Source organism: Metarhizium album (genome assembly GCF_000804445.1).
Source record: "Metarhizium album ARSEF 1941 chromosome Unknown scaffold_4, whole genome shotgun sequence".
NCBI lineage: Eukaryota > Fungi > Ascomycota > Sordariomycetes > Hypocreales > Clavicipitaceae > Metarhizium > Metarhizium album.
Window position 1 is genome coordinate 432,328 of NW_024467578.1, and position 24,356 is coordinate 456,683.

The window sequence follows — 24,356 nt, forward strand, 5'->3', positions numbered from 1 at the left end:
CTCATCCTTGGTGCTCGTCCGCCCTGTCTGGTGGTGCTAATAATATCGGCGCTCCCCAACAGCTCCAAAGCTCCGAGTTTTTTTTAGATTTATTCTTTTAGATGTTTTTCGAGCGCAGCTTTTCGAAAGCTCGTCTCCTTCCGCCCGCGCCAATTTCTCCACAAGCCGAGATATTTTGATTGAATACACGTCAGACTGCTCACTCGAGCTGTCATGGCGTCTCTGGCGGGTGCTTGCCGAGCTTCGGCTCGTCTTGTTGGGAGGGCCGTTTCTTCTCGGGGTGCGTACGTCCTCGGATGCGTGCTGCGCGCTTGATGCGTCTGCTGTTCGGATCGACGAGTTCACGGGGCATGTGTTCTTCTTGCCTGCTTGCCTGCTTGCTAACCGAACGCACAGCCCTCACGAGCTCTGCGCGATGCCTTGCCGCGCAGAATTTCGTCATGCCCGCTCTGTCCCCGACCATGACCGAAGGAAACATTGCCACATGGAAGGTCGGCGAGGGCGAGACCTTCAGCGCCGGCGATGTCCTGCTGGAAATCGAAACGGATAAAGCGACCATGGACGTGGAGGCCCAGGACGATGGTATCGTGATGAAGATTATGGCGCAGGACGGGGCCAAGGCCGTGCAGGTCGGCACTCGGATTGCAGTGCTTGCCGAGGCAGGCGACGACATTAGTATGCTCGAGATTCCAGCGGACGAGCAGCAGCAGCAGCAGCAAAGTAGCAACGAATCGGCTGCTGCGCCCGGGCGGGCCGAGGCCGTCCCCGAGAAGCAGGCCAAGCACACAGCAAGAGCGTCGACTGGGGAGTCTCAGGCGCAAAAGTACCCCCTGATGCCGTCGGTCGAGCACCTCGTCAAGCAGAATGGCCTGAGCAAGGACGACGTCGGCAAGATTATCCCCACGGGGCCAGGCGGCCGCCTGCTCAAGGGTGACGTGCTGGCGTACTTGGGCAGCATCGACGCCGACAGTCCGGCCGCCGCGTCGTCGCGCTTTGACAGGCTGTCCCGCCTGGACCTGAGCAACATCAAGGTCGCCGAGAGGAAGCACGCTGCCGCGGCGCCCGAGGAGCCCAAACCTCGCGAGCCAGAGCTGCTCCCCATGGAAATCAACGTCCCCGTGTCCCTCGGCAAAGTGGTCGAGGTCCAGGAACGCATCCGAAAAACTCTGGGCGTCCTCATGCCCCTTTCGACGTTCATCAGCCGCGCTGCCGAAGTCGCCAACGACAACTTGCCTCCCGCCAATCGCGCCCCCACCGCCAGCGAACTGTTTGATCGGGTTCTCGGCCTGGACAAGATCAAGGCAGCCAAGGGTACCCGTGGCGTCTACCTGCCGCAGATTTCGGCCGTCCCCCCCGGCACACGGTTCGAGCCTCCGGAACGGTCGGCCACGAAGATGGACATTATCGACGAGCTGGCCGCCGAGCCCACCAAGGTCGTCCGTGAGCGGGGCATCCGTACCGTCCCTGGATTTTCAAACGGCCTCAACGTCTTTAGTCTTGTTGTGCCGAGGGAGGAGGAGCACAGAGCGCACGTGTTTTTGGAGAGATGCAAGGCCATCCTGGAGAAAGAGCCCGGGAGATTGGTGCTGTAGAGCTTGGTCCTTGACGGGACAAAACCAGCCGGTCAAGTGTTTGGCGCTCATGTAACTATATTCGAATAGACTCAATACGCACACATGTGCCCGAGAAGTCCACTGCAATGGGCAGCTGGAGCATTTCACCCTGCACAAACACCCCGGGGCTACCAGGCACATCAGGAGGGTAGGTACCTCCCACCCCGTGGCCAGCAAGCCCAGGCAAGGCAGCCTTGCAGAGGAGACACGGAGAGGCAAGGAGCGAGGAGGGCAGGGAGAAGGGCAAGGGGAAGGGGAGCTGCGCTCACAACAAGTACGCAGCTACGTACGACATACTGCCATCATCGTCGTCGTCGTCGTGGTCAACAGCTACAAAATATTTTCACCATCTAGAGAAACCTAGTCGACAAGGGCACGACGGCAACGGGGAATTAAAAAAACCGCCCCTCGACCGCCCACAGCCAGACCACGCCGCCGGCCCTGAGAAGCCACCTCCACGAAAGACCTCGCGTCGCGCACAGCACCACCCAGTTTCCCCCGGCCGACTGGCCACCACGCAGGGATAACAGCACGGGGAGGCGACAGAAAGAGGAACCCCTGATTTCAAAAAACCCCCATCATTTTCCCACGGCCATGGCTCCCGCGCCCCAAAAATCTGGCCGTCGTGTCGATGCGTTAACTCTCGACGCGGACCCTGTCCGCCTGCATCCCCTTTTGTCCCTGGACGGCCTCGAAGCTGACGGCCTGCCCCTCCTTGAGCGACCTGAAGCCGCCGCCTTCAATCGCCTTGAAGTGCACAAACAGGTCGGGGCCGGAGTCTGGTGTGATGAACCCGTATCCCTTCTCCTCGTTGAACCACTTGACTACTCCGCTCTGCCGCTCGCTCATGGTGGCGGTGGATAAAAGGGGTCGCTGCAGAGGGGTAAATTAAAAAAAAACGTCTGCTACGGACGGGCAGGGCGAGGAGGAGGAGGAGGAGGAGGAGGAGGAGGAGCGGCTTACTCTAGTCTCTATCGGCGTGTTGGCTCGTAGGGCATTGCCAGCTTGGAGGGGGTGCAATGGTGGCGAAACGTGGACGGTTGCGAGGATTTTGAAGGATTTTTCGAATGTCCAGGGAATGCCGACGTGTGGTCTTTTGGCTTGTTGATGTCGGACTGCGGTCGAGGCGGGGGCGGCGAAGAGCTTTTATAAAAAAAAAAAAATTTCCCACATTGAAACGAATGGGGAGACGGACGGGGTGCTTTTATGGGTACCCGTGCGTGCCTTGCCTGTAGGCTGCCTGCGGACGAGACGAGGCCGCTTCGTTGTTGCGGACTAACGTTACGTACTTCCTGTCCTTGTCCTTGGCCTCGGGCGGTGTACATACAGGACAAGTACAGGGCTCCACTCCCCGAAAGGGTCGCTTGTGCGAGCCCAATCTCAGCATCTTGTGGGTTGAGCTTGCCGTCGTTGTCGGCCCGTGTCGGAGCTTGGAATCAGTAATCTGCAGCCCGCGGTCCCGACTCCCGACGTGGCAGCCAAGGGGCCAAGGGCCGCCGCTGTCGAGCCGTCGTTTGGACCTGGACTGGCTTGACCTGAGCGGATTTCCCCGTCTGGTGCGAGGGATGAGGGACTCGGCGGTTACGTTATGCTGGGCGAGCGCGAGCGCGAGGGTGCCGGCCAGGCGCATGGCTGACGACTGTTTCTGGCTGCGTTGTGTTCGAGACAAGCATGTGTTTTTTTTGACGGAGAAATCTGGCGATGCGCACCTCTCGGTGGGTTGCCTTTCGAGACACTCTTCCCCGACGTGTCAGCAGTGGTCTCTGATGGATAGCATCTTGGTCGCATGGGAGCCGGGTGGGGGTTCTCTGAAGAGAGGAAACCAAAGCAGAGCAGGATGGGCAAGTAAACAAAACAGAAAAGACAAAAATGTCCTGGTATGTATTCTACGTGGCCCTATATATGGGAACGCCTGCCCGCAGAGACCACGTCCTCTTCGAGCGTACAGTGTAGACGCCACTGCCATCTCTTCCGACCGAGAAACCTTGGCATGTATCGTCTTCGAAGAGACCCATTCGTCTGTCCTTCTTCTATACAGCGCCGCCCAGGCAAACAGCCCGTCGCTCCATGGCAAATCACCAACTCTTCGGCCCAAACACTTGACCACTCGCCACACGTCCCTGTACCGCCGTCCCTTGCGCGTCCATGGTTGAGTCCGCAATCTCATTCCCCCACCACCTGGGCGGGTCGATTCCGTGCATACGAAAGGCGAAGAAGATGAACAAGGTGCTCAGGGCCAATCCCAAATCCAGCCCACACGACGTGAGGAAATTCAGACGCCTCCACCATCCGAAATGCCTCTTCTTGACCCAGTACTGGAATATAAACCCCACAATGCCCCAGGAGAAGTAATTCAATGGCGTCGCCGGTGGGATTGTGCCTGCGCCGCCGAATATTAGCGGCGCCATGACATACTGGAGCGGAGATTTGGGGTAGCGCCTGAAGCCAAAGTAGACGGCAATGGGGACAACGGCGCCGAGGATGAAGAAGAGGAAGAGCGCAGAGTAGATGCGGCCCGGCGAGAACATGCGATCTGGACCGATGAGGCCCCAGATGACCGAGGCTAGACGTCGTTAGGTGACGTGGCCCAGGGCGGACGGCATCGACGTACCTGAGAAGAAGACTCGGCCGCCAGGGCAGGTGAAGTGGTCGCGCTGGTGTTGGTCGCAGATATCAGGGATGTAGGCGAGTGCGAGGTTGAGAACTGTGATTTGGATGAAGCACGAGAAGGTGGTGGCGACTACCTGGGCCCAGAACATGGTCCGCGGAGGTATCTTCATGTAATGTCCAAACTTGAGGTCAGACACGAAGCTGAGTGCTTGAGACCTGTGGCAGTCAGCATGTCGCATGCAGCAGTGGGAGCGTCGTACCTACATGGTGATGTATCCAAAGGTCTTGAAGCTGTAGTCTGTCAGTTCATGCCTCTGCCATTGGTCCTGGTCGATAAGACCTACATCATCAGAGCCAACGGCCGCCCCGGCTGGATGTATCCAAAAATGAACTCGGTCAGCACGTTCAAGCCAATTCGATTGTTCGTGACGGCTTCGATGATGCCAATTGGCAACGAAAAGCCAAACGATATCGCCACGGCAAGGAGAAACCCCCACCAGGTGAGTTTGGTAGGGTATGCAAGCACGGTAAACAAGCCCATTGCGAGCATCTGTGCTCCCAAGTTAGACAGGAGGCGCGCCGTATCCGCAAAAAAACTGGCTTACCATAAGGAATAGGCCCATGTACCACCAGTCTGGCGCCTCTTTGTATTTCTTCATCAGTTTCATGTGAATGTCTGGTTTCTCATTTGCGCTGTTCTGGTACTGTTTCCAAATCTGCTTGCCGTTGTGGAGATAGGTGTATACGATGAGAGATGAAATGGCTGCAAAAGAGAGACCATATGACATGGCAAATGTCGTGCTGAGCATGTTAGCTGATTGAGCGTGGCATCAAGCAGTGCAATCACACACCTCAGGAATAGCGGCGAGTAATTTTCGTACGCTTCTTGGTCAAGAGTAAAGTCCTGGCTCAGGATACGCGAGGCATTGTAGGGAGCGCCGGTATTATCATAGGTATTTGCATCGCTCATGGGTAGAAATTCAGCATACCAGGCCCCGGAAAAGTGAAGAGCGGAACATCCAATGACGTAGAAGGCAACCACGCCAACCAAAGTATTTGCTATTGCGTACCTGGAACAGTCAGCACGTTTTGCAACAGACAAGCGTGTCTGTCGTCCAACCTCACCAGGGCGGAATCAAGGGCGACCCAACCCAGCCCGAAATTTGAGTCCAGTCAAAGGTAATGGGAAGCAAGGATAGCCCGGTTGTGCCACCAAACAGCTGGTTGACGACTGGATTCTGAGGCGCAATCCAGGTGGCAAAAGCAAAAACGCTCAAGCACTGGGCTAGAAATCCAGGGATAAAGTAATAAACGAACGCCCCGATGGTGACGAGGGAAAACCATGTAAGTCTACGCATATTGCCGCCAAAAACTGACGGGTCTCGCGCCTCGTTCTTCTCATACATGGTATTCATCATGGTTACGGCTACCAGATTAGCTGGCCATATCATGGAGGCAGGGTAGACTGCAATAGTTAGTAATCATGAGGGTCGGGATGAAGACGACGGACTTGCCCAAAAATTTGCGCATTGTTCCTGCAATACCATACCCCAGCGACTGAGTCGAGATTGTCAGTAGTAGCTGGAACCAAACTCCAAAATTCTGTTTGTAAAAGATGAGCTGCGCAAGGATGATGTCAGTTGAATATGCCACCGAAAATGACACACTGGCCATGACTCCAATGATGGAGTGCTCCTTGATATTGAAGGGGCCGTGGTTGAGAGTCCATGTGAAGCCCCAGGTGGTGAATTTTCTCCTGGGCATGAATCGAGCCCATGCATGACCAATGGGCCACGCAATGATTTGGGCAACCAGTGGCCCGATGGAAATGGATGGTTGTCGCAAAGAGAAGAGCGTGTTCATCGAGGCGCCCACGACAACCAGACTCAAGCCAATGGCCCATGCCCTCACAGTGTTGCAAGGCATGTCCTCGTCATAGCTGCGAACAGCCGCTCGAACCTCGGGAAATGGAGAATCCTCCTCGTCGCGTCTCTTCCGGGCATTTCTGGTTCCCATCTCAATAGCCTCAGCATGTTCATCATCTGGGAGGTTTGGGTCCATGAGGAGTTCATGCTCAGAGGCTTGGTCGTCATCGCTGCCATGGCCGTCATGGCTCTGGTCCCATGCAGACCCGTGCTCATTGAGCCCTTCAATTGACGCAGAGCGCTGGTGGGATAACGAGGGCCTCGAGCTTGGGCCGATGCCAGCATCAAAGCCCGTTGACTCGGCGCTCGTTCGCCGTTGGCCAAGTTCCACACTCATGGCGAGCCAGAGCAACGCAGCCGGCCTCGCGATATCACGGTATGGTGAGAGGTATTCGCTTTCAATCAGCTCCACATGGCGGTCAGTCGTGGAGGCCGGATATCTTGTGCTCCGGGTGTGGGACTAGATCAGGAAAGATGAAGGCAGGAGTGATGTATTATTATAGGGGCAGCGTTTGAGTGAAGGCTGGCCAGTCATATGCATAATGTGACAAGGGACTCGGCTCAATTGAGGACCTCTGTCGACGTTTGAGCGTGAAACATGGGAAGTAGTCCAACTCTTTGTCCTCTAAGCTTGACTGCCAGTGTCGTGGATGACGGCTGGTGATGGGCGCGAAAGATGACGAACGTCGAGAAGGGGGGGAGTGAGTACAATCTGCCGGCTCCGAATTTGTCAAGTTCCACATCTAATGGTCTAGCAGGAGGATGCCATTGCCTGTGATGATGGAGTTGTGAGTCGACGAATGCAGGCGAGGCCGTAGACAAAAGATGACGGCAATAGAGGGCAAACTCACACGGGGTCGTCGGGTTGGTTATATTGAATTGAGCCTTGTCCTCAATAAAAGCCACCGAGGCAGCCGTAAGCGCCTCCATCGGCAGAGATGAAAGGCGGTGGTGGGGCTTACTAACATGTTACGTGGCTGCGTAAGCACTGAGGACTCGCACGGAGCACAGAGTACAGGTACAGAGCTCCTAGGTACTCAAGTAACGTACCTAGGGAATGATGAACATGGCAAGCACAACAGGCGTGCTTGCTGATTGAAGCAACGATTATCTCGGCGCCTGTCGTCTCATCCTTGCCGCCTTCGACTTCGACTTGGTGCTTGGTTGCATAAAACACTTGATACTTGCTCCATACTCCGTACGGCATCGCGAACATCGGGAGAGCCCCGTCACAGCATCCTTGATTCTCACCCGCCCCCATCCTTGGTTCGACATGACACGGCCCTCGTCATGCGCCGCGTGGTAGTTACAGGGCTAGGCGCCGTCACTCCTCTTGGAGTAGGCATTCGACAAACCTGGAACCGCTTACTCGCCGGCCAGTCTGGAATCGTCAGCGTTGCTTCGCGACAGCCCCAGGCAAGATGGAAAGAATTGACCAGCACCGTTGCCGGCGTTGTCCCCGTTGGAAGTGAACCAAGCCAATGGAGGGCCACAGACTGGCTTAGCGCCTCCGACCAGAGACGAATGTCTACCTTCACACAATACGCCATTGCAGCAAGCGAGATGGCTCTGAAAGACGCCGGATGGGACGTGACGAGTGTGGACGACATGGAGGCTACGGGCCTGTGCTTGGGTAGTGGCATCGGCAATTTGGACGAAATATACGAGACTAGCCTGGCACACCATACCGAGGTGAGCTGCTGTAAACACCCCCAAACGCGGACGGAAGATTGAAATGCTGACTTTTCATGCAAAAGGGATACAAAAAGGTCTCTCCGTTGTTCGTCCCCAAGATATTAATCAACATGGCAGCGGGTCACATCGCCATGAAGTATGGCTTTCGGGGACCGAACCACGCTGCCACTACAGCCTGCACCACCGGTGCACATTCTATTGGCGATGCCTCCAGATTTATTGCCATGGGCGATGCAGATGTCATGGTAGCCGGTGGCTCTGAAGCATGCATTCATCCACTCACAATCGCTGGCTTTGGTAGAGCGAGGTCCTTGTCCACGGCCTACAACGATGACCCGTCCGGCAGCTGTCGGCCGTTTGACGCAGATCGCAACGGCTTTGTCGTTGCTGAAGGGGCTGCCGTTTGTATCCTAGAGGAGCTGGAACATGCCAGGGCCAGAGGGGCTCGAATATATGCCGAAGTAAAGGGCTATGGCTGCAGCGGCGACGCATATCATATGACGGCTCCCCGAGAAGATGGACAAGGAGCATTTCTGGCCATGAAGAGAGCTCTGAAAAATGCCAGTGTGAAACCTTTACAGGTAGACTACATAAATGCACACGCAACCGGTACACAAGTTGGAGACGTGGCAGAGGCGGCCGCCATCCGGAGGCTCATGCTCGGGCAGGAGGGGGTATCGACAGAATCACAGGTCACAGTGAGCAGCACAAAGGGAGCAATCGGCCACTTGCTGGGAGCTGCGGGAGCCATAGAGGCTCTTTTTGCCATTCTCTCAATACACGAGGTCGGTCCTGTCCGCTCAATAGAAGACGCTCGCGGATCAGAGCTGACGGCCGTTATAGGGCGTTGTACCAGCTACACAGAACTTACACAAGCCCGACGTCGGCATCAGCTTTAACTTTGTTCCCTTGACAGCCCAACAGAAAAAAGTCCGGGTAGCAATGTCCAACAGCTTTGGCTTTGGCGGAACGAACAGCACGTTGGTGTTTTCGAAACTGTCCAACACTCGAGGCATTCTGTAAACTATGTAGAAAACACCGTATCTCTGTATCTAGCAATATCTACGCAATAAAACCAACTAGATTATGAAGAGATGATTTTTTTTTAGCCAAAATATTCGTTCCTCAATGCCGATTGTAGCTTGCATTCCCATGATGTCGCCGTCATAGACGTTCAAAGGTGGCTGACGCACGGACCAAGCGCGAGCCGACAATTTCTCTGGCATCCCAAAGAGCTCCAAGCTTCATTTTCGCGGCTCCCACCGCCGCAAGCATCCCGCACCACATCCCCTTCCCATCCTCCAAATCACCTTGACCAAGCAGCGTCTTCCTTGTCCAAGTCGAGCCCGAATCACCATGGTCTGCGAATCGTGTAGATCACAGGCCCGGACGCTCCTCCAGGCAGCAGCAATCCGCGTGTCCGGCGTCAGGGCCGCCCCGGCAAGGGCGCCGAAGCTTTCACGACCGACGTGCTCACCACACGGCGCGCCGACCCGGCGGTTCAGCGACACGCCCCAAAGGAGGATCCTGGGCATGAGGACGCTGGGCGAGTCGTACCGCGTGCTCGGTGCCTCCGAGAGGCTGTACAGGATCTGCGCGCAGCCCGCCGACTACCACATATCCGAGGAGGCACGCAACAACGACCAGGTCGAGAGGTTAGAGGACGGCGAGGAGCTCGGCACGCCCGCACACGCAGGCAATGTGTGGCACAAAAGTACGTGGACAACGATGCTCCTGTCTTGGCCGTGGAGAGATCCCCCCCCCTTTTTCAAATCTCCCAAGACGCACGCACAAACTGACGCCTCGGGCGAGGGGAGCAAACAAACAGCATTCGGCCTCCAGCCCAGCTTCAGCACCTGGTCCCACGTCACGATGCTCCGTCTCTATCTCCTCCAGGCCCGCGTGCGCTGCTTCGAGCGCGACGTCTTCCGCAACTGGCAGCAGCAGCTCGTCGACCACTTCTTCTTCGACTGCGAGAAGAAGATGCACGTCGACCATAGCATCACGTCGAGCGCCCTGCGCCAGCGGTACCTCAAGGATATTTTCGTGCAGTGGCGCGGGCTGCTGCTCGCGTACGACGAAGGCCTCATCAAGGGCGATGCCATCCTCGCGAGCGCCGTCTGGAGAAACCTGTTCAAGGGGGCGCCCGAGGCCGACCCGAGGGCGCTGTGTGCGATTGTCGGGTGGATGAGGTCGAGTCTGGCGTCGCTCGAGGCGGCGAGCGACGTGGACTTTGCGCACAAGGCGGGCGATGTCTTGCGACAGCCCGTGGACGTGTTTTGGAGCCGGTTGGAGGAGCCGTTCAAGAAGGCGTCTGAGGGCGGGGGAGGCCAACAGGGTGAATGAGTGACGGGCAGCGAGGGCCTCACCCGGCTGGGGACGAAGGACTGCACGGGGTGGGTTTGCAAAGGGGCAAGTCTTCCCCCTCCCCCGGGGGGGTCAAGGGACGTATGATTCAAGGCGTGCGTGCAAGAGGGCGAGGCACGCCGTCGTGCAGTCTATCCGGCCAGATGATGGTCTGCCGCCGTGTTCAACTAGATGAGCTAGCAAATGTACATTATGGTTCCCGGCCGCTCTGGCTCGGGCTCGGGCTCTGGCTCGGGCTCGGGCTTCCCAGGAGATCGATGGTGACGTCGCCCACGCCGCCGCGGTTCCCGTCACTCCCTCTCCCACATCTGCCACTCGTACGCTACGCCGGCCTCGTCGGCGTGGGCGTCGCCCGTCTCGCCCGTCCACCGCCGCCACTCGTCGACGCCCCTCCTCCGCCATCCCGCGGCCGCGGCCTCGCGCCGCCCCGGGTCGAGGCCGAAAAAGGTGTCGCACTCGCAGTCCATCTTCATGCTCGTCAGCAGCACCCTCCTCGCGGCGTCCATCCTGAGCGCCGCGTCGTAGGTCTGCCCGCCGCCCATGACAAACACCCTGCCCACGAGGGGGTGCGTCCCGGCATACTCGACGGCCTGCTCGAGCGACGACACCCTCACCGGCTCCGAGGGCGCGGGCTCCAGCGGCGGGTGCCGCCGGGAGACGACGATGTTGAGCCGGTTCCGCAGGGGCCTGAACCTGGCGGGGATCGAGTCCCAGGTCTTGCGGCCCATGATGACGGCGTTGACGGAGCCGGGGGGCGCCTGGCCGTGCTCGCGTGTCGTCAGCCGCGTGCCCTGCCCGGCCATCGCGTGGCATGGGGGAAGGGGGAAGGGGGAGGGTTCAAGGTTGGACAATTACCCCGGGCGCGAGCCGCGTCGTGACGCGCGCGAAATACTGCATCTCCCTGCGCAGGCCTGTCCAGGGCATGGTGCCGTTCAGGCCGATGCCCATGCTGCGCGTGGCGGCGACGATGAGCGTCAGCTCGGGCTGCATCGTGGCGACGTCGGTCATGGCGGGGTTGTGCGTGGATGGCATTGCATTGCGCGAGGGGCCGGGGGGGTTTTTATTCCTGGCCTCGATTTTCGAGTACGTCTCTGAGACGGTGAACGTTGACGGCGCGGCGCGGGGACCGGTGGGTTGTCGGCCTCAAGTGACGAGTGAGTGGAGTGGGGACATTGAAGTACCGAGTACATGGTCTCAATCACCTTCGCTACGGCGTACAAGATGGCCCTTGTTACAAGAATAAAAGGTACATGGGACCAAGTCGTCGGGGCTTTTCTGCACTCATATATATTATGTATATACTAATTAATATATACATACATGCATGTTTGGCTACAACTTGGACGCCGACGGCGGCGGCAGAATCGCAACGTCTTGGAACGGAATGCCGAGATGCATGTAAATGTGGTTGAACCTGACGGCGGCAGCAAAAAGAGTCAGCGAGACGCGCCTTTGAAACTCGCCCCCTCTCCTCGTCACACACGTACCGATCACTGCCAAAGACAGGCTGCGTCTCGCCCTTGGAATTGGTCACCAGGAACCACGGGCACCCAAACGCACCAGACTCGGCCACCCTGCCCGTGTCCTCGGCCAGCTTGTTCTTCATGCTCGCCCTGCCGTCCATGATGCGGTCGACGTCGGCCTCGGTGAACAGCTTGGCCCCGCCGCCGGGCGTCTCGGTAGCCTCGGCCAGCAGGGCGCGCAGGCTGGACTCGTCGACGACATCGGCGTTGGGCGGCGTCCAGAACCGCTGCGCCAGGAAGTGCATCGCCGACAGGAACTTGTCCGCGGGGTGGTTGGCCTTGATGAAGAGCAGGGCCCGCAGGGCCGACTGCGTCTTCCCGCGCTCAAACAGGTCCTCGGGCGTCTGGAACTTGGTGATGCCGACGCGGGCACCGGCGCGCTGGGTGTCGTGGCTGAGGTATTTGGCCTTGGCGGGCAGGGTCCACGGCGGTTTGTTGCCTATTGTTTTTGTTTTCGAGACGGACGATCAGCTTGCTGGGCGCGTGTCATGGTGCGGGGGACCCGGTCATGCCTACCGGACAGTTTGTTGATGCCTCCGAGGAAGACGGGATGGAACCTGATGAGACGGGTCAGACTGCGTGCGGGCTGCGCTGCGCTGCACCGTCGGTTTCCTGTCGAACCGGGTGGTTTTCGCCTTCGCAGATGGACCTCTGACTCACTCGACCTCGACGCCGTGGGCGGCTAGCTTGTCCAGATTGCGGCGCAGGTCCTCAATGCAAATGTAGCTGAAGAAGGACGCTGTGGTTCACGACGACGCGTAAGTCGACGGCCATGCCAGGTGTTGGGGTTGGTGTTGGGAACCCCAGATGACGGGCGGGCGGCGTACCTATGTCCAGATAGCAGTCGATGCGTCCACCGCCCATTTTCTGCTTGTTTCGTTGTTGGTTGCAAGTCTCGGTCGGCAAAATCTCGAGTTTGGGAAAAAGGGAGACGAAATGCGTTGCTATTGAATGGTGGCAGGTTGGGAAGCTGCGGCGATGCCATGCGACGGTCTCGAGTTGACTGACCCCTCGACTCTGCATGTGGAGCCGAGGCACCGGCGCCCGACATGTCCGGGGCAGCTCCGACCACGACGATGCGATCCATCTGGTTGCTCCGTTGCCCGGGCCGGATAGACCCTGCCAAGGCCAAGCTTTAACCTAGGTAAGTAGTAGTAGTGGGAACACGTTGAGCAGAAAAGCTTCCATACAAAATACGACTGGGGCAGAGAAACCACGACACGGCAGCACACGCAAACAAAGACATGAAAAAAACAAATTAATTCCGTCACCGGCAAAAAAAGCCATCCATGGTGGTTGATGCCCCAAGTTTTAGAGCAAAAAAAAAGGGATTGAAAGGGTTATATATGTATTACTCATCAGATCTAGTACATACGACCATAGCTGCCAGCAGAGCTCAGAAACCCGTCCGATCTTCCAGGAGAATCTGGCAAGCGCTGGATTAGTAGTTGGGTCGGTGACGACCAGCGAATACCTAGTGTTGTATGTCCCCTGTTTTTTTGTCGCTCATATGGCGGAGCAGCGATTTGACAGTTCCTTTCGGGCTAATGATGGCCTTGTTTCAGTACATCAACGCACTAGTGACAGCCATCACACACGTGTGTTATTTTTAGAAGAATTGAAATCATCGACAAGAGTCATATGCTCGCTGGTACTCTACTCTAGCTCTTCTTCCTTCGGCGCGTTTATCTTCTTTCGTGTAGTTTTGCTGCAACCAAAAAAAAACTAAAAAAAAAACTCCCACGGACATGCTAGGCTTTCGTAGTACAAAAAAAAAATTAAAAAAAAAATAAAAAGAGAGGGGGGCAGACACGAAAATAAAATTTCAAGACATTGTCAGCATCCTACCCAACTGGCCATATCCCCTCCTCTTGTGTTATGTCATCCTTTTCGCCTCTCTTATACTTCCAAATTACTTTCGCGCTGACTCAAAGACCCTAGACCTTGGGTTTGCTCGATGTCTGATATCACATCGTTAAACACCCCACCCAGGTGCACAACAACAGCATGGCGGTTCCACTCGTGTCTGGATTTCCAAATTTCGTCCATTAGTTCTCGGTTGATTTGCTCCAGTTGCTCAATCGTGCAGCCCGATGTGCCGTCAGTCAAAACATGCAGCAAGTTGTCGATTGAGCTTTCAACTTCTGGTGGTTGCGAAGCGGACGAGCCCGTGTAACGCAGTCCCGCGACTTCTTGCGACTGCTGTTCCTGAGATGGCTGGGCTAATGCATCGCCAGGTTGACCACTGGAGCGGCGAGCCTGGGACGGAGTTGATACTTGACTACCCGTCACATTAGTAGTCCCGGGTGCTCTTTGACCCCGTGCGAGACCGTGTGCGTGCGGGTAATGCCAAGCTTCGTCGCTAGGTGTTGCCTGGCTCGGCAACAGAAGCGTGTCTAGCAATTCCGCGTCTTGCTCGCCTCCGCCGCTGCTCTGCTGCGCGCCGTGGTTGCCATTGGTGAGCTGAGTGCTAAGGTTGGAAGACCGATGTGTCGACGGATCAGATGTCTTGGTGGTCGAGGCATCGTTTAGCACAGCCGAAGGCGACACCCCGGGTGGTAGAGCTGTAACTGCCGACCTTTGCGAAATCTGTGTCATTCCCGTCACCTTGGTAGACTCGTTCTCGCAACTTGCCGGTGGTCCCATAACTGATGCTTGGGTTGCCTGTTGACTAAAACCATCTACTCCGCCCATGTGGACATCACGCTCCCTCGACAGCCCGTCCGTGCCGTTACTCGATCGATTTTGATCTTGCCCAGCAGTCTCTTCTTGACCATTAGACAGCGGGCTTCGGAGCTGGAACCGGGCGGTTGTGCGAGATCCAGGAACTGTCTCGCCCAACGTGAGCGGTCCTTGCGAGTCGCTATCATTGCCTCCGCCGAGGTCAGATTGCACGCGTTCCAGGATTGATTGCATAGCCTTGCGTTTCCTTTCCTTCTCCGCTGCTTCGGCCGCCCGCTGAACTTGGCGTCGGTGCAAGCCCTCCCAATCGACTGCCGCATTGTTGGCTTCGATACTAGCGATGTCAACTTCTACGTTGCTCAATAGCTCATTGGCTTTGAGCGTCCGTTCCTTGTCGCCACTGTTCCTGGCATCTTTGGCAAGCGCCTTGATGTCAAACAAAAAGTCCTGTGGCCGCGCGTAAAATCCATTCGACAGCCGTTCCTCAATCGTAGTCGTCTCCAAATTGTAATAGCACTTGCCGGTGGCAGTGTCTCGTAGTACTTCATTGCCGTGCTTGTCTTTGACAATCTCATAAGGCCGAACGGCTCCTCCTGCTAGATCTGGTCGAACAAAGTCGGGATCAGACTCGGCGAAGAGGTAGTCAATGTGACTCTGAGGAATGACGGGTTGTCTGAACTTCTTGTACTTTCGATTGATCTGGTCCATGATAGGCTGGAGCTGGATCTTGAGGGCATTGAGCCACTGATGGTCTCTTCTCTTCAGAGCCTTCACTTGCTCCTTCGTTGGCGGCTTTTCTGCGACAGGAGGCGCAACGGGAAGTTCCTCGAGAACTCTCTTCTTCCGGTTCTCGGGATCAGGGAACTCGGCCGGTTTCTTCTTGATGTACGCGAGTGTCGCACTGAAGTATTCCATTCGATTGTTCTACGCAACATCTGAGTTAATTTCCACTCAAACAAAGAATAGAGCAGCATTTGCAACCTACCCTCTCTGGTCGTGGAATTTCCATTCTGTTCCTGCGCGAGATTCCAAAAAGATCCTGCATCAACTGAGGAGGTAGCTCATCTTTAGCGCATTCAGCCGTAGCGAGTAAGAGCACGGGGTCTGTTGGTGGAATAGACCTCAACATGGTCTTGAAGGTCATGTACGCAATGGTGCCATGCAAAGCCGCGTAGAAGGCATCAACATTGGGAATGTATACGACACTGGGCTTGTGGCGACGGACTTCGGTGAAGAGGCCGACAATGACTTGTTCCATAGACTGCAAGCCGTTAGAAAGCAAGAAGGCAATAAAAAGCAAGCCGGCAGAACCTACCCTCCCGTCAGCGAGAAGCGCTGGCAGATCAAAATTCTGTACATGAACGCCTTCAAAGTAATGCAAGACGGCGGAAGCAATGTACGCCTGGCCCATTCCATGAGGACCATAGATGAGAAATCGAGGCCGGAACACTCGAGACCGCTCAAATTCCTGATGCATAGCTTCTCGTGCAAAGCCATGGTCTTTGTCATTGTATTGTTCGTACATGGCCTCTTCAAGAGCCGTAGTCTTCTTCTTCCTGGGCAGCAATTCATCCAACAACCGCTTTGCTTCGCCGAACTGAGCTCGCAAAAGCGGTTCCACAGCCTTGGGCAAAGGCTTCGCGCCGGATGTAGCCGAACGCTCAGATGAAGGAATGAGTTTCTTGATGGATAGCATGAAATCCGAGGCGTGAATACTGATTTTGGCCGGATCCACGACGAGCTTTTCCGTGGAGGAGTATATCTGAGGATACGTTCGTTGGATGGAATTGAGCGCTGCCTCCGTGCACAGAGCTCGAAGGTCAGCACCGCCATAACCCTTCGTCTTTTCGGCAAGGGAAGCCATGAATAAATCAGATAGGCCCCAGTCTTGGGTGTGAATATCAAGAATGGACCTACGGCCCTCAATATCCGGCAGAGGGAAGTAGAATTCTCTATCGAATCGGCCGGGGCGTCGAAGGGCAGGGTCAATATTATCAGGCCTGTTGGTGGCACCAATGACGATGACTTGACCACGGCCGTCCATACCATCCATCAAAGCCAACAGAGTTGACACAATGGAGGCATGTATTTGCTCCTGCTTGCTGGATCGAACAGGAGCTAACCCATCAATCTCATCAAAGAAGATGATACTAGGCTGAGTCTTTCTGGCTTCCTCGAACAACAGCCGCAGCTGCTTTTCTGCCTCACCAACCCACTTGCTGAGGGCATCGGCACCCTTGCGCATATAAAACGAGATTTTTCGACCCCCAGAGCCGACCGAGTTGGCCAAAGCACGGGCCAGTAACGTTTTACCGGTACCTGGAGGACCATGGAAGAGGACACCGCGAGGTGGTGTGACGTGGAACTTGGCAAATAGCTCAGGATACAGCAAAGGAAGCTGAACCATCTCCTTGAGCTGGTCAATGTGACCTTGCAGACCCCCAACCTTGCTGAAATCAACATTCATGTCGACGCCCAGGGGGTCTGCATCTGCAAGAGCCTTTCTATCCTTTATTTTACCAACATTAGGCGTTGCTTCGGTGTTCAGCCCGGGGCCACCGGGAAGCAACCCTCCGGCCGGAGCACCAGATGTTGGGGTCATGCCAACATTCACAGCAACACTAGAACGGTGAACCATCTCATCATCGCTGCTGTCGGAATCAACGCCGCCAGCTGCGCCGGTACCCCACGGCCCGTTGAGAAGCGAACCGCCACCGCCACCGCCTCCGAAGGGACCAAACGTGGTGTTGAGGTTCCTCTCCCATCCTATACTAGCGCCTCCGCGGCGTCGTCGAGCTGGAGTAGGGGCCGGGTCCTCAGCTTCCTCTTCCTCGATGTTAGCTGCGGTCAAGGGCGGCATGTAATAGTTCACTCTGGTCCGAGCACGACGAGATTCCTGGTAAACAATGGGCGGTGACTCGTCTCTTGCTCGTCGGCGAGGTCTCCTTGATGATTGCCGGAGTTCACGGGCCTCCTCATTCAGCTCATCCAAGTCAACGTCGAGTTCTTCGTCGCCCGAGTTGCCGCCGTGGCGAGAGTTGCGTGCACTTCGTCTTTCTTTTCTTCCTCTTGGCGTGGGACTCTCAATATCCTCGCCTTTTGTTTCTGACATGGCCTCCTCCTCCGAGTCATCACCAGGCTCAAAGTCGCTACTAGGCTCTGGAGTAGATTTTTTGGAGCGGCCTCGCGTGAGACGCCGGGCATTTGGATTGATGTCACCTGTGCGTTCCACCTTGTCTTCATTCGGTGCACCGGCAGCATTGGCAGCGGCTCGTGAAGCACGAGTCCTGCGCGTAACGGGGACATCGTCGTCTTCGTCGTCCTCGACTGCATCTGCAGCAGTTTCAGCGACGACTTTAGCTTCCTTCTCGGGTTCAGCTGCATCATGCACAGGAACGGCGGTCGTATCCGCCATGTCAGCGTCCTCATCGTCCTTTTTCTCGGCAAGCTTGTAGTCGTGAGACAACTCATCCGGTTCGTCTGCATCGTCAGCAGCGCGACTACCGCTTTCTAGAGTCGCCTCGTCAATGGTCTCGGGGGCTGCATGCAATCCTTTCACAGCGCGAGAAGATCGTCGTTTTCGGGAATACGCCTCGGGGCTACGGCTACGCGAGTCGCGAGATAGCACTGCGTGCCTACCCGAGTTGGACAACTCGACAAAGTCTTCCGCATCGGCAGTGTTGGCTCTTGTCGCTTTCCGTTTAACCCCTGCAGAAGAACCACCGGGGACCTTGAGCCTTACAAGCCTTCTCGCTGCAGGCTCATCCAGGCCTTGGCCATCCTGGCCTGCGTCATCCGAGTCGCTCACCACGGCCTCCGCCTCCTCATCAGCACTGCTCTCTCGGTAATTGTGATGAGTCCTGGCAGCCTTTCTCGTTCGACGGCCAGCGGCGTTCACAGGTGCATCTTGGTCTTCCGAGTCTTCTTCGACAAATGAGTCCTCGCCAAGGCTGTCGGACAGAACTTCGTCATCCTCGTCAATATCGGAGCCTTGATATTTGTGACCTCTCCTGCGAACGGCACCGGAGCGAGCGCCGCGAGACGGTCTAGCTTTCTTGGAACTTTTTGGTGCTCGAGCCTCTGACGGGTCGAAGTTCTCGTCCTCGGAGTCAGACTTGTTGGGGTCGAAGTCCTCCAACACCCTCTTTCGTTTGTTAACCATTGCCGAGGAGTTGTTCGACTGCGCTAGATTGAATGCTACTGCGGGGGATAAAAGCGGGGGAGGAAGAAGAAGGGCCAGATTCGAACACTGGGAGCGAAAGGGTCGAGAGTCAACTATTGGGCAAGGGAAGAGTCAGCATTGCCATTCATATTGCAAGGAGGGCGACGAGGCGCAGTTGATCGGACAAGACTGAACGATAATTATTGTAATTTGGGTAAGCTTCTCCGCTCCATCGCGCATTTTTTTCGTGTGGCCGCGGGACGAGCGTTGTCTTGATGACTGACCTGAGGTGAATAATAAAACTGGACGGCATGAGGCCGCGTAAAGAGCTTCAGGGCAGCTTCAACAAGGGCGACGAGAACGGACGAGACCAAACGTAATGTACAACGATAAATGACGTCTGGAGAAGGAAATCGGATGCTACAGCTGCCGCAGCAAGCGGTCGGACAAAAAGAAACACGACGACGATGGGTGATGGACGAGACAGAGCCTTCGGGCCAGTCGAGTTTGGTTGACGCTGGGTTGGCGCGTCGTGGACAGATAGGCTAGCCAGGAAAGTGGGTCTCACGTGCAGGGAGGCGGCAGCTGACGAATGGAAGGCTGCCATTCTTGTTCTGAACGGGAGAATGCTCCACTCCACAGGAGTGCTACCACGATGAGTCCATTCAGCTTTTGGAAATGATTGATTTGAATAACCATAGGTGATTTTGTTATTTTGTCAATATCACCATGTTGCGGTCAAGAAGCCTAACTTCTAATACTTTCAGACGAATGCGGTCGAGTACGCGCTTCACTTGACACCTCTACATCATCTCGCAAGCCATCGGACATTGTTCAATTCCTTGTGCGAATTATACTGATTCTTCGTGATGGATTAGATCTAACTCGGCGGGATATCTGAAGTGCCATGACGCATGACGCCATTGTCGCGGCTCCGTCCAGGCTTCCCGGAAGGCCAAGGCTGGCGACGAGCGCTTGTCCCACTGGGTTCGCGGACGGCGGACGGGGAGTTGGGAGGAGGCACGGAGCACGGAGGTTGGGACTCGGGAGTTGGGAGACGAGGCAGCCAGCCAGCCAGCCCAACTTGCTGGGGTGGGAAGGCGCCAGAGGCGCGGGGCGCCGCCGGCAAGACGGACGATGGAGCGAGTGGCTCCGCTCTAGCTCCTGCCACAGAGCGGAGGCTGCCCCGGAATAAGCAAGCGGTAAGCAAGCTGCCAGTTGGACCTCGTTCATTGAACGTCGCTTCCACCATAACTGGGCCGGTGCGAATACCAGCCCTCGTAATGTCGTCGCGACTTTCACCATTCCAAGCCCGCCTCGTAATCACGACTGCACGCGCGGCAACTGGAGTCTTGACGCATTCCAAGCAGGGATCAAGACGTTCTAGAAACCCAGTCACTCGTTACTCGTTACTCCGCCGCAAGTTCAAGAAGCCCATGCAAAGTAACTACATGCAGACTCCAGACTCCAGACTCCCAGGCTCCAAACCCAATCGGCCAGTCCGTCATGTTGGACGCCGGCGAGCGACGAAACCCGGCACACATTACACATTGGCCAACCACGGCCGGCTGGCGCGACTGCTGACCTGAGCCCCAGATGCAAGCCGAGCCGACTTGTGGGCGGATTGCCATGCCGTGATGGAGGGCGGCCGAGTTCTATTATTATCGCACCCGACAACACCTCAACATCAACAGCCGGCGTGCTCAGAAAAGCGGAAGCTTCCGCCCTCCAAGCTGCCCGTCCTTTCTTCTGTTTCGACTCGAGAGTCAAAACTGTGATTGATCGTGCATGTAGCGCAAGGCAGTATTGACTCTTGAGCCAGCACCACATACATCCTGCAGTCGACGACCGACCAACCGCATTCCGGTACTTGGAGAATCAAGGTACTCGAGTGCGTGGTCAGTCAGTCGGTTGGGCAGACTGCACCCGAGTCATCGGCTGGGGAAATCCCGCATTTTGCTGCCGACACCTTTATTTCCTCGGCACCTTTGTTTGGCTTCAAGGCCATAGACTCCATCGCCGCATCGTCTCGCCATCTCGTCCTTCACCATGAACAAGGGCGCTTCCTCTCGTGCTGATCCCCCTCCCCCTCTGAACTTGGCGTCCCTCCCGCCAGCCAAGTTGGATCTCAACAAGACCAAGTCTGTAGACTCGGAGGTTTCTTCCATCCCTTGCTCCTCCAAGGTACGTAGTCTCGAGTGGCTGCATCACCACTTGTTGTCTCTGGAAGGAAAAAAACAAAAAGAGGAAGCGGGAGGAACAAGAACAAGAAGAGATCCTCAGAAGAGAATTTAACAAGTTGTCAGCGGTCTGCATCCTACTCGAGCTCGGCATCAACCTTGTCCGGCCGGTCGTCTCTTCAAAAGACCTCAACCAGCTTCATCAGGTCCTCGCCCACCGTCAATGTCCATACCACGTGCGGACGTCACACAGATCAATTCATTTTCGGCGGGCCTTCGCTGAAGGATTTAGCAAAATCCATCAAGAAGAAGTTCTGAGGTTGCGTCCGGACTCGCGGCATGAACCATTTATTTTGTTGTTCACCAGTTGCATGCATGATCGTTGCTGGCCGGTACGGGAACGACTTTTACGACTCAATGACGATGACTGAATGGTAATATCAAACACGTTTGGGGGACGAGATAAAGACTATGCAGACATGATGATGATTAATACCCGCGGGGAACTCATCAACAAATAGCTGCGTTAGTAAATAGCTCTATGCAGATTCTCCAGCCCCAACCTTGCCGTCCCATGTTGCCATTCTTCTTTTATCCTTGTCTTTGTTTGCCACGCCCACATGGACGCCGCATCTTCCATCTTCAAAACTTCCAGTTGGCTATAAATATCTACCGTCGTCGGTCCTCGGCGCAGGATGACTTATAAGTCGACTTATCGGTCGCGGCAGCTGTCTTCTTAAGCCGATCCAGCCCCTTCTCATCCCCAGTTGTGATTCTGCACCCGCAAACTCGTATGCTGTTTGTATGTTCAACACAACTCGGTTCGGGCCTCTAAATCGAGGGTTCCCCCCCTCTCGACTGCTCAAATTTTTCCAACCATTCACATTGCACGACGCCCCCTGCAGAATTAACAGACACGCCCAGCAGCCAATGTTGATGGATCCCATCCACAACACCTTCTACTGCAGGACAAAGTCAGACGGGGAATCTGGTTCCTGAGACGGAATGTCGGACGAGAGGCGTAATAATCCTAAACCTGTCGTACCAAGCGTTAAACAGGCTTCGGTGCTCGACAGAACGGAGAGAGCTAAGACGGTGATTCCAACACCCTCCGGTCGTTGCAACGTGCCCGGTCTTGGACTTGCGGAGGTTAAACTGTGGTGCCGAGACGACGTGTATAGTGCAGCCGAGATAGGCTGCAGGGCAGATAAGCCTACGAGCTCCATCAGAATTATCGGCTTCCATTATGCGCGAGACGGAAAGCAGTCTTCGCCTGACGGGAAGAACACGTCACACACATGCTCTTACTCGGTCAATGTCAGACGGAGGCATCAAGACAAAGAAGACTTTCCAAGACGCCTCGAAATGCCAATGTCATCGAGACATCCCGTCCTTCTGAGTGAGCCGCTGGCCCGCGTTGTTCGATCAACGTGCCTGTTCCTCCGGCATGGAACAATCGAGAGTCAGACGGATTTGCTCCCAGCGAAAAGCCATCGTGGGGTTGGCACCTCACGCTACCCAAGGCATATCTAACCTCAAAACGGCTCACCTCGAATAAGCAAAGTAGCATCTCCGCGCACAGTGTCTCAGGGGTCTTCCGCTCCGTTTCGTGCGCATAGATGGTCCTACTATGGGCAGCCGTGCTCTCATCCCCGTTTTCCTTGCCTACAAGATACAGGGCCAGGGGGGCACGTAGACCCATCCAACACCGTCTTCACACCCGATTTGCCCATTTCGAACCACGACAACGCTTTCACAGACGCCGCAATGGCTCTGACAAACTCTGCTCTATTGGACCGGGGCGACCACAGTAGTGACGACGTTGTCAACGCTGACTGACACTGGAGATGATGCACTTGAGTATCGACTCGCCAACGCACTCCAGGGCGCTGCGGAGAGCGGTGATTGCTCTTTCCTCAACGCCCCAGCCTCCCTGCCCCAGGCTTTCTTCCGCTGTCAAAATACATGCTTGCCTGGTACGGATTTCGTGCCTCGGTCATATCCAAGACAGTCGGTAAGGGACTTGCGACAGTTACCACACGCGGGCCGTTCTTCGTCACACCTGACCACTCGCTTTCGACATAGCTGGCGACCATGTTGCTCTGCCTCGGGCCCGCCGAGGCTCGAACAAGCTTGCCAGACTCGGTGGTTTTATTGTGGTTATATCCAGCGTCCCAGGTCAGGAGTTTCCCTGGCGTGGCATGACTGTTGTTGTCACCGTGTGAAACGAGGCGTTGTGCGACCAACACGAGCGGCAATGAATGGTCCCTTCGATGCCGACGCCAATAATAGGCCAAGGCAAACGTCGCTGTTGGTGATGCCTAGATAAACAGTCGACCGGCGTCGCACAGCTGCAGCCCACTCACTGTGCTCCGTCACCCCAGACGTCGTGAAACTTGACGTGTATGCGACGTAACGCGACAGAAGCAGGGTAGGGCGTTGACCGTTGCCGGTGGACAGGCTACGCCGTCTTGCAGCACACGAGCTGCGAAGTCAAACTGCTTCTGACACGCAGGGTACGGTGTGTCACGACGGTTATCGTGCAATGGGTCGTCGAGAATCGGCGTGCAATTGCCCGCCGATTCCCGCCGAATGGTTGCCGGCAATGATGATGTCGTGGAAGGGGTCACGTGCTGTGACTTGTGGGTTGCCCACGTTATCGATCAGCTCCGTCGTACAACCACGCCGCCGAAGCACGCTCGCATCTTGCCAGATGTGTCGTTGCTGGATTCAACCACACATGTAGCTTTGATTTCGAATGCTACGGTGCAATTATTGCCGTCAGTGCCCGATACAGCGCGTCGATGGACTTTTTTCTCCTTGCTGGAGCCAAAGCTACCTCCATCTACCTAGGTACCCTAGTCCCGACTCCCGACTCCCATGTCGCCAACCCGTTTACGTCCCACCCTCACGTCGACAACACCTTAATTTCCGCCACATGATGTGTGTATCGGGCATTTCATCACAGGAACCAGGGCATTGTGAAAAGATGTAAACTTCCGTCCGCGTTCAGCCAGTCAATTATCGTCCTTCAATTTGCCAAACCTTGCTGGTCTTTGCGCCCGGGACACCTTTCGATGGTGGCAGGCAGATAAAACTTTTCCCACCAACGTTTATCGAGCGCGCTGCCAACGATCTGAGGAGCTCCTTGAATGAGCACCGGGCAGACAACTATGAAGAGAGTATGGAGAGAGCCTGAAAGCATGAAAATGGAGACATGTTTGGCGAGAGCACCGAGCCTCTTTCCACCTAGGACCCGTTGCCCATGTAACTATGCCTTTCCCGAAACGAAATCTCTCGAGATGAACTTCTGTGTCTGCCGAGAAAACATTAGCACAGAGGGGACAGTAGTTATCGTACCCCGGACACGAAGGCTTATGGGGCAAACCGTGATGTATGGTCTCAACACGACTCAAAAGAGCTGGCTCGTGTTCAGTGGACAAGCAAATAGCCAGGCTTCTGGCCCTTCTTGGGGCAGGCATCTATGCTCGAGCATTGTACAGACTTCCGGAAGCCTTTCCACTGCCCAACCTGTGTCTGACTGGAGTGCGTCCCATTTACACCTCATAAGCCAGGAGGAAAAGCATTTTCATGCGGCT

The 24,356-nt window shown here is 55.9% G+C and overlaps 8 protein-coding genes across 8 annotated transcripts; 3 read left to right on the plus strand and 5 right to left on the minus strand.

Moving 5' to 3' along the window:
* Positions 1-440: 440 nt before the first annotated feature.
* MAM_02418 (pyruvate dehydrogenase protein x component) lies at positions 441-1,592 on the plus strand (the record flags this gene model as incomplete). Its single annotated transcript, XM_040821217.1, has 1 exon — positions 441-1,592. The coding sequence occupies one exon, from the start codon at positions 441-443 to the stop codon at positions 1,590-1,592; it is 1,152 nt and encodes a 383-aa protein (XP_040680631.1).
* Positions 1,593-2,249: 657 nt separating this feature from the next.
* On the minus strand, positions 2,250-2,938 carry MAM_02419 (cold response protein 1; the record flags this gene model as incomplete). The annotated part of the gene is made up of 3 exons (XM_040821218.1): positions 2,250-2,486; positions 2,577-2,756; positions 2,903-2,938. 3 exons carry the CDS (start codon positions 2,936-2,938, stop codon positions 2,250-2,252), a joined length of 453 nt encoding a protein of 150 aa, XP_040680632.1.
* A 750-nt stretch (positions 2,939-3,688) lies between these two features.
* MAM_02420 (small oligopeptide transporter, OPT family) lies at positions 3,689-6,485 on the minus strand (the record flags this gene model as incomplete). The annotated part of the gene is made up of 8 exons (XM_040821219.1): positions 3,689-4,176; positions 4,225-4,439; positions 4,488-4,514; positions 4,568-4,773; positions 4,829-5,024; positions 5,075-5,293; positions 5,349-5,688; positions 5,891-6,485. The coding sequence occupies 8 exons, from the start codon at positions 6,483-6,485 to the stop codon at positions 3,689-3,691; spliced, it is 2,286 nt and encodes a 761-aa protein (XP_040680633.1).
* Positions 6,486-7,438: 953 nt separating this feature from the next.
* MAM_02421 (3-oxoacyl-[acyl-carrier-protein]-synthase) lies at positions 7,439-8,866 on the plus strand (the record flags this gene model as incomplete). The annotated part of the gene is made up of 3 exons (XM_040821220.1): positions 7,439-7,840; positions 7,906-8,628; positions 8,687-8,866. The coding sequence occupies 3 exons, from the start codon at positions 7,439-7,441 to the stop codon at positions 8,864-8,866; spliced, it is 1,305 nt and encodes a 434-aa protein (XP_040680634.1).
* Positions 8,867-9,199: 333 nt separating this feature from the next.
* Positions 9,200-10,189, plus strand: MAM_02422 (Ubiquinol-cytochrome c chaperone, CBP3; the record flags this gene model as incomplete). Its single annotated transcript, XM_040821221.1, has 1 exon — positions 9,200-10,189. One exon carries the CDS (start codon positions 9,200-9,202, stop codon positions 10,187-10,189), a length of 990 nt encoding a protein of 329 aa, XP_040680635.1.
* A 311-nt stretch (positions 10,190-10,500) lies between these two features.
* MAM_02423 (Dihydrofolate reductase) lies at positions 10,501-11,218 on the minus strand (the record flags this gene model as incomplete). The annotated part of the gene is made up of 2 exons (XM_040821222.1): positions 10,501-10,968; positions 11,066-11,218. The coding sequence occupies 2 exons, from the start codon at positions 11,216-11,218 to the stop codon at positions 10,501-10,503; spliced, it is 621 nt and encodes a 206-aa protein (XP_040680636.1).
* A 324-nt stretch (positions 11,219-11,542) lies between these two features.
* On the minus strand, positions 11,543-12,597 carry MAM_02424 (Dihydrofolate reductase; the record flags this gene model as incomplete). The annotated part of the gene is made up of 5 exons (XM_040821223.1): positions 11,543-11,624; positions 11,698-12,172; positions 12,250-12,329; positions 12,394-12,472; positions 12,561-12,597. 5 exons carry the CDS (start codon positions 12,595-12,597, stop codon positions 11,543-11,545), a joined length of 753 nt encoding a protein of 250 aa, XP_040680637.1.
* A 1,035-nt stretch (positions 12,598-13,632) lies between these two features.
* On the minus strand, positions 13,633-18,577 carry MAM_02425 (ATPase, AAA-type, core; the record flags this gene model as incomplete). The annotated part of the gene is made up of 3 exons (XM_040821224.1): positions 13,633-15,339; positions 15,401-15,676; positions 15,731-18,577. 3 exons carry the CDS (start codon positions 18,575-18,577, stop codon positions 13,633-13,635), a joined length of 4,830 nt encoding a protein of 1,609 aa, XP_040680638.1.
* Between the last annotated feature and the right edge of the window lie 5,779 nt (positions 18,578-24,356).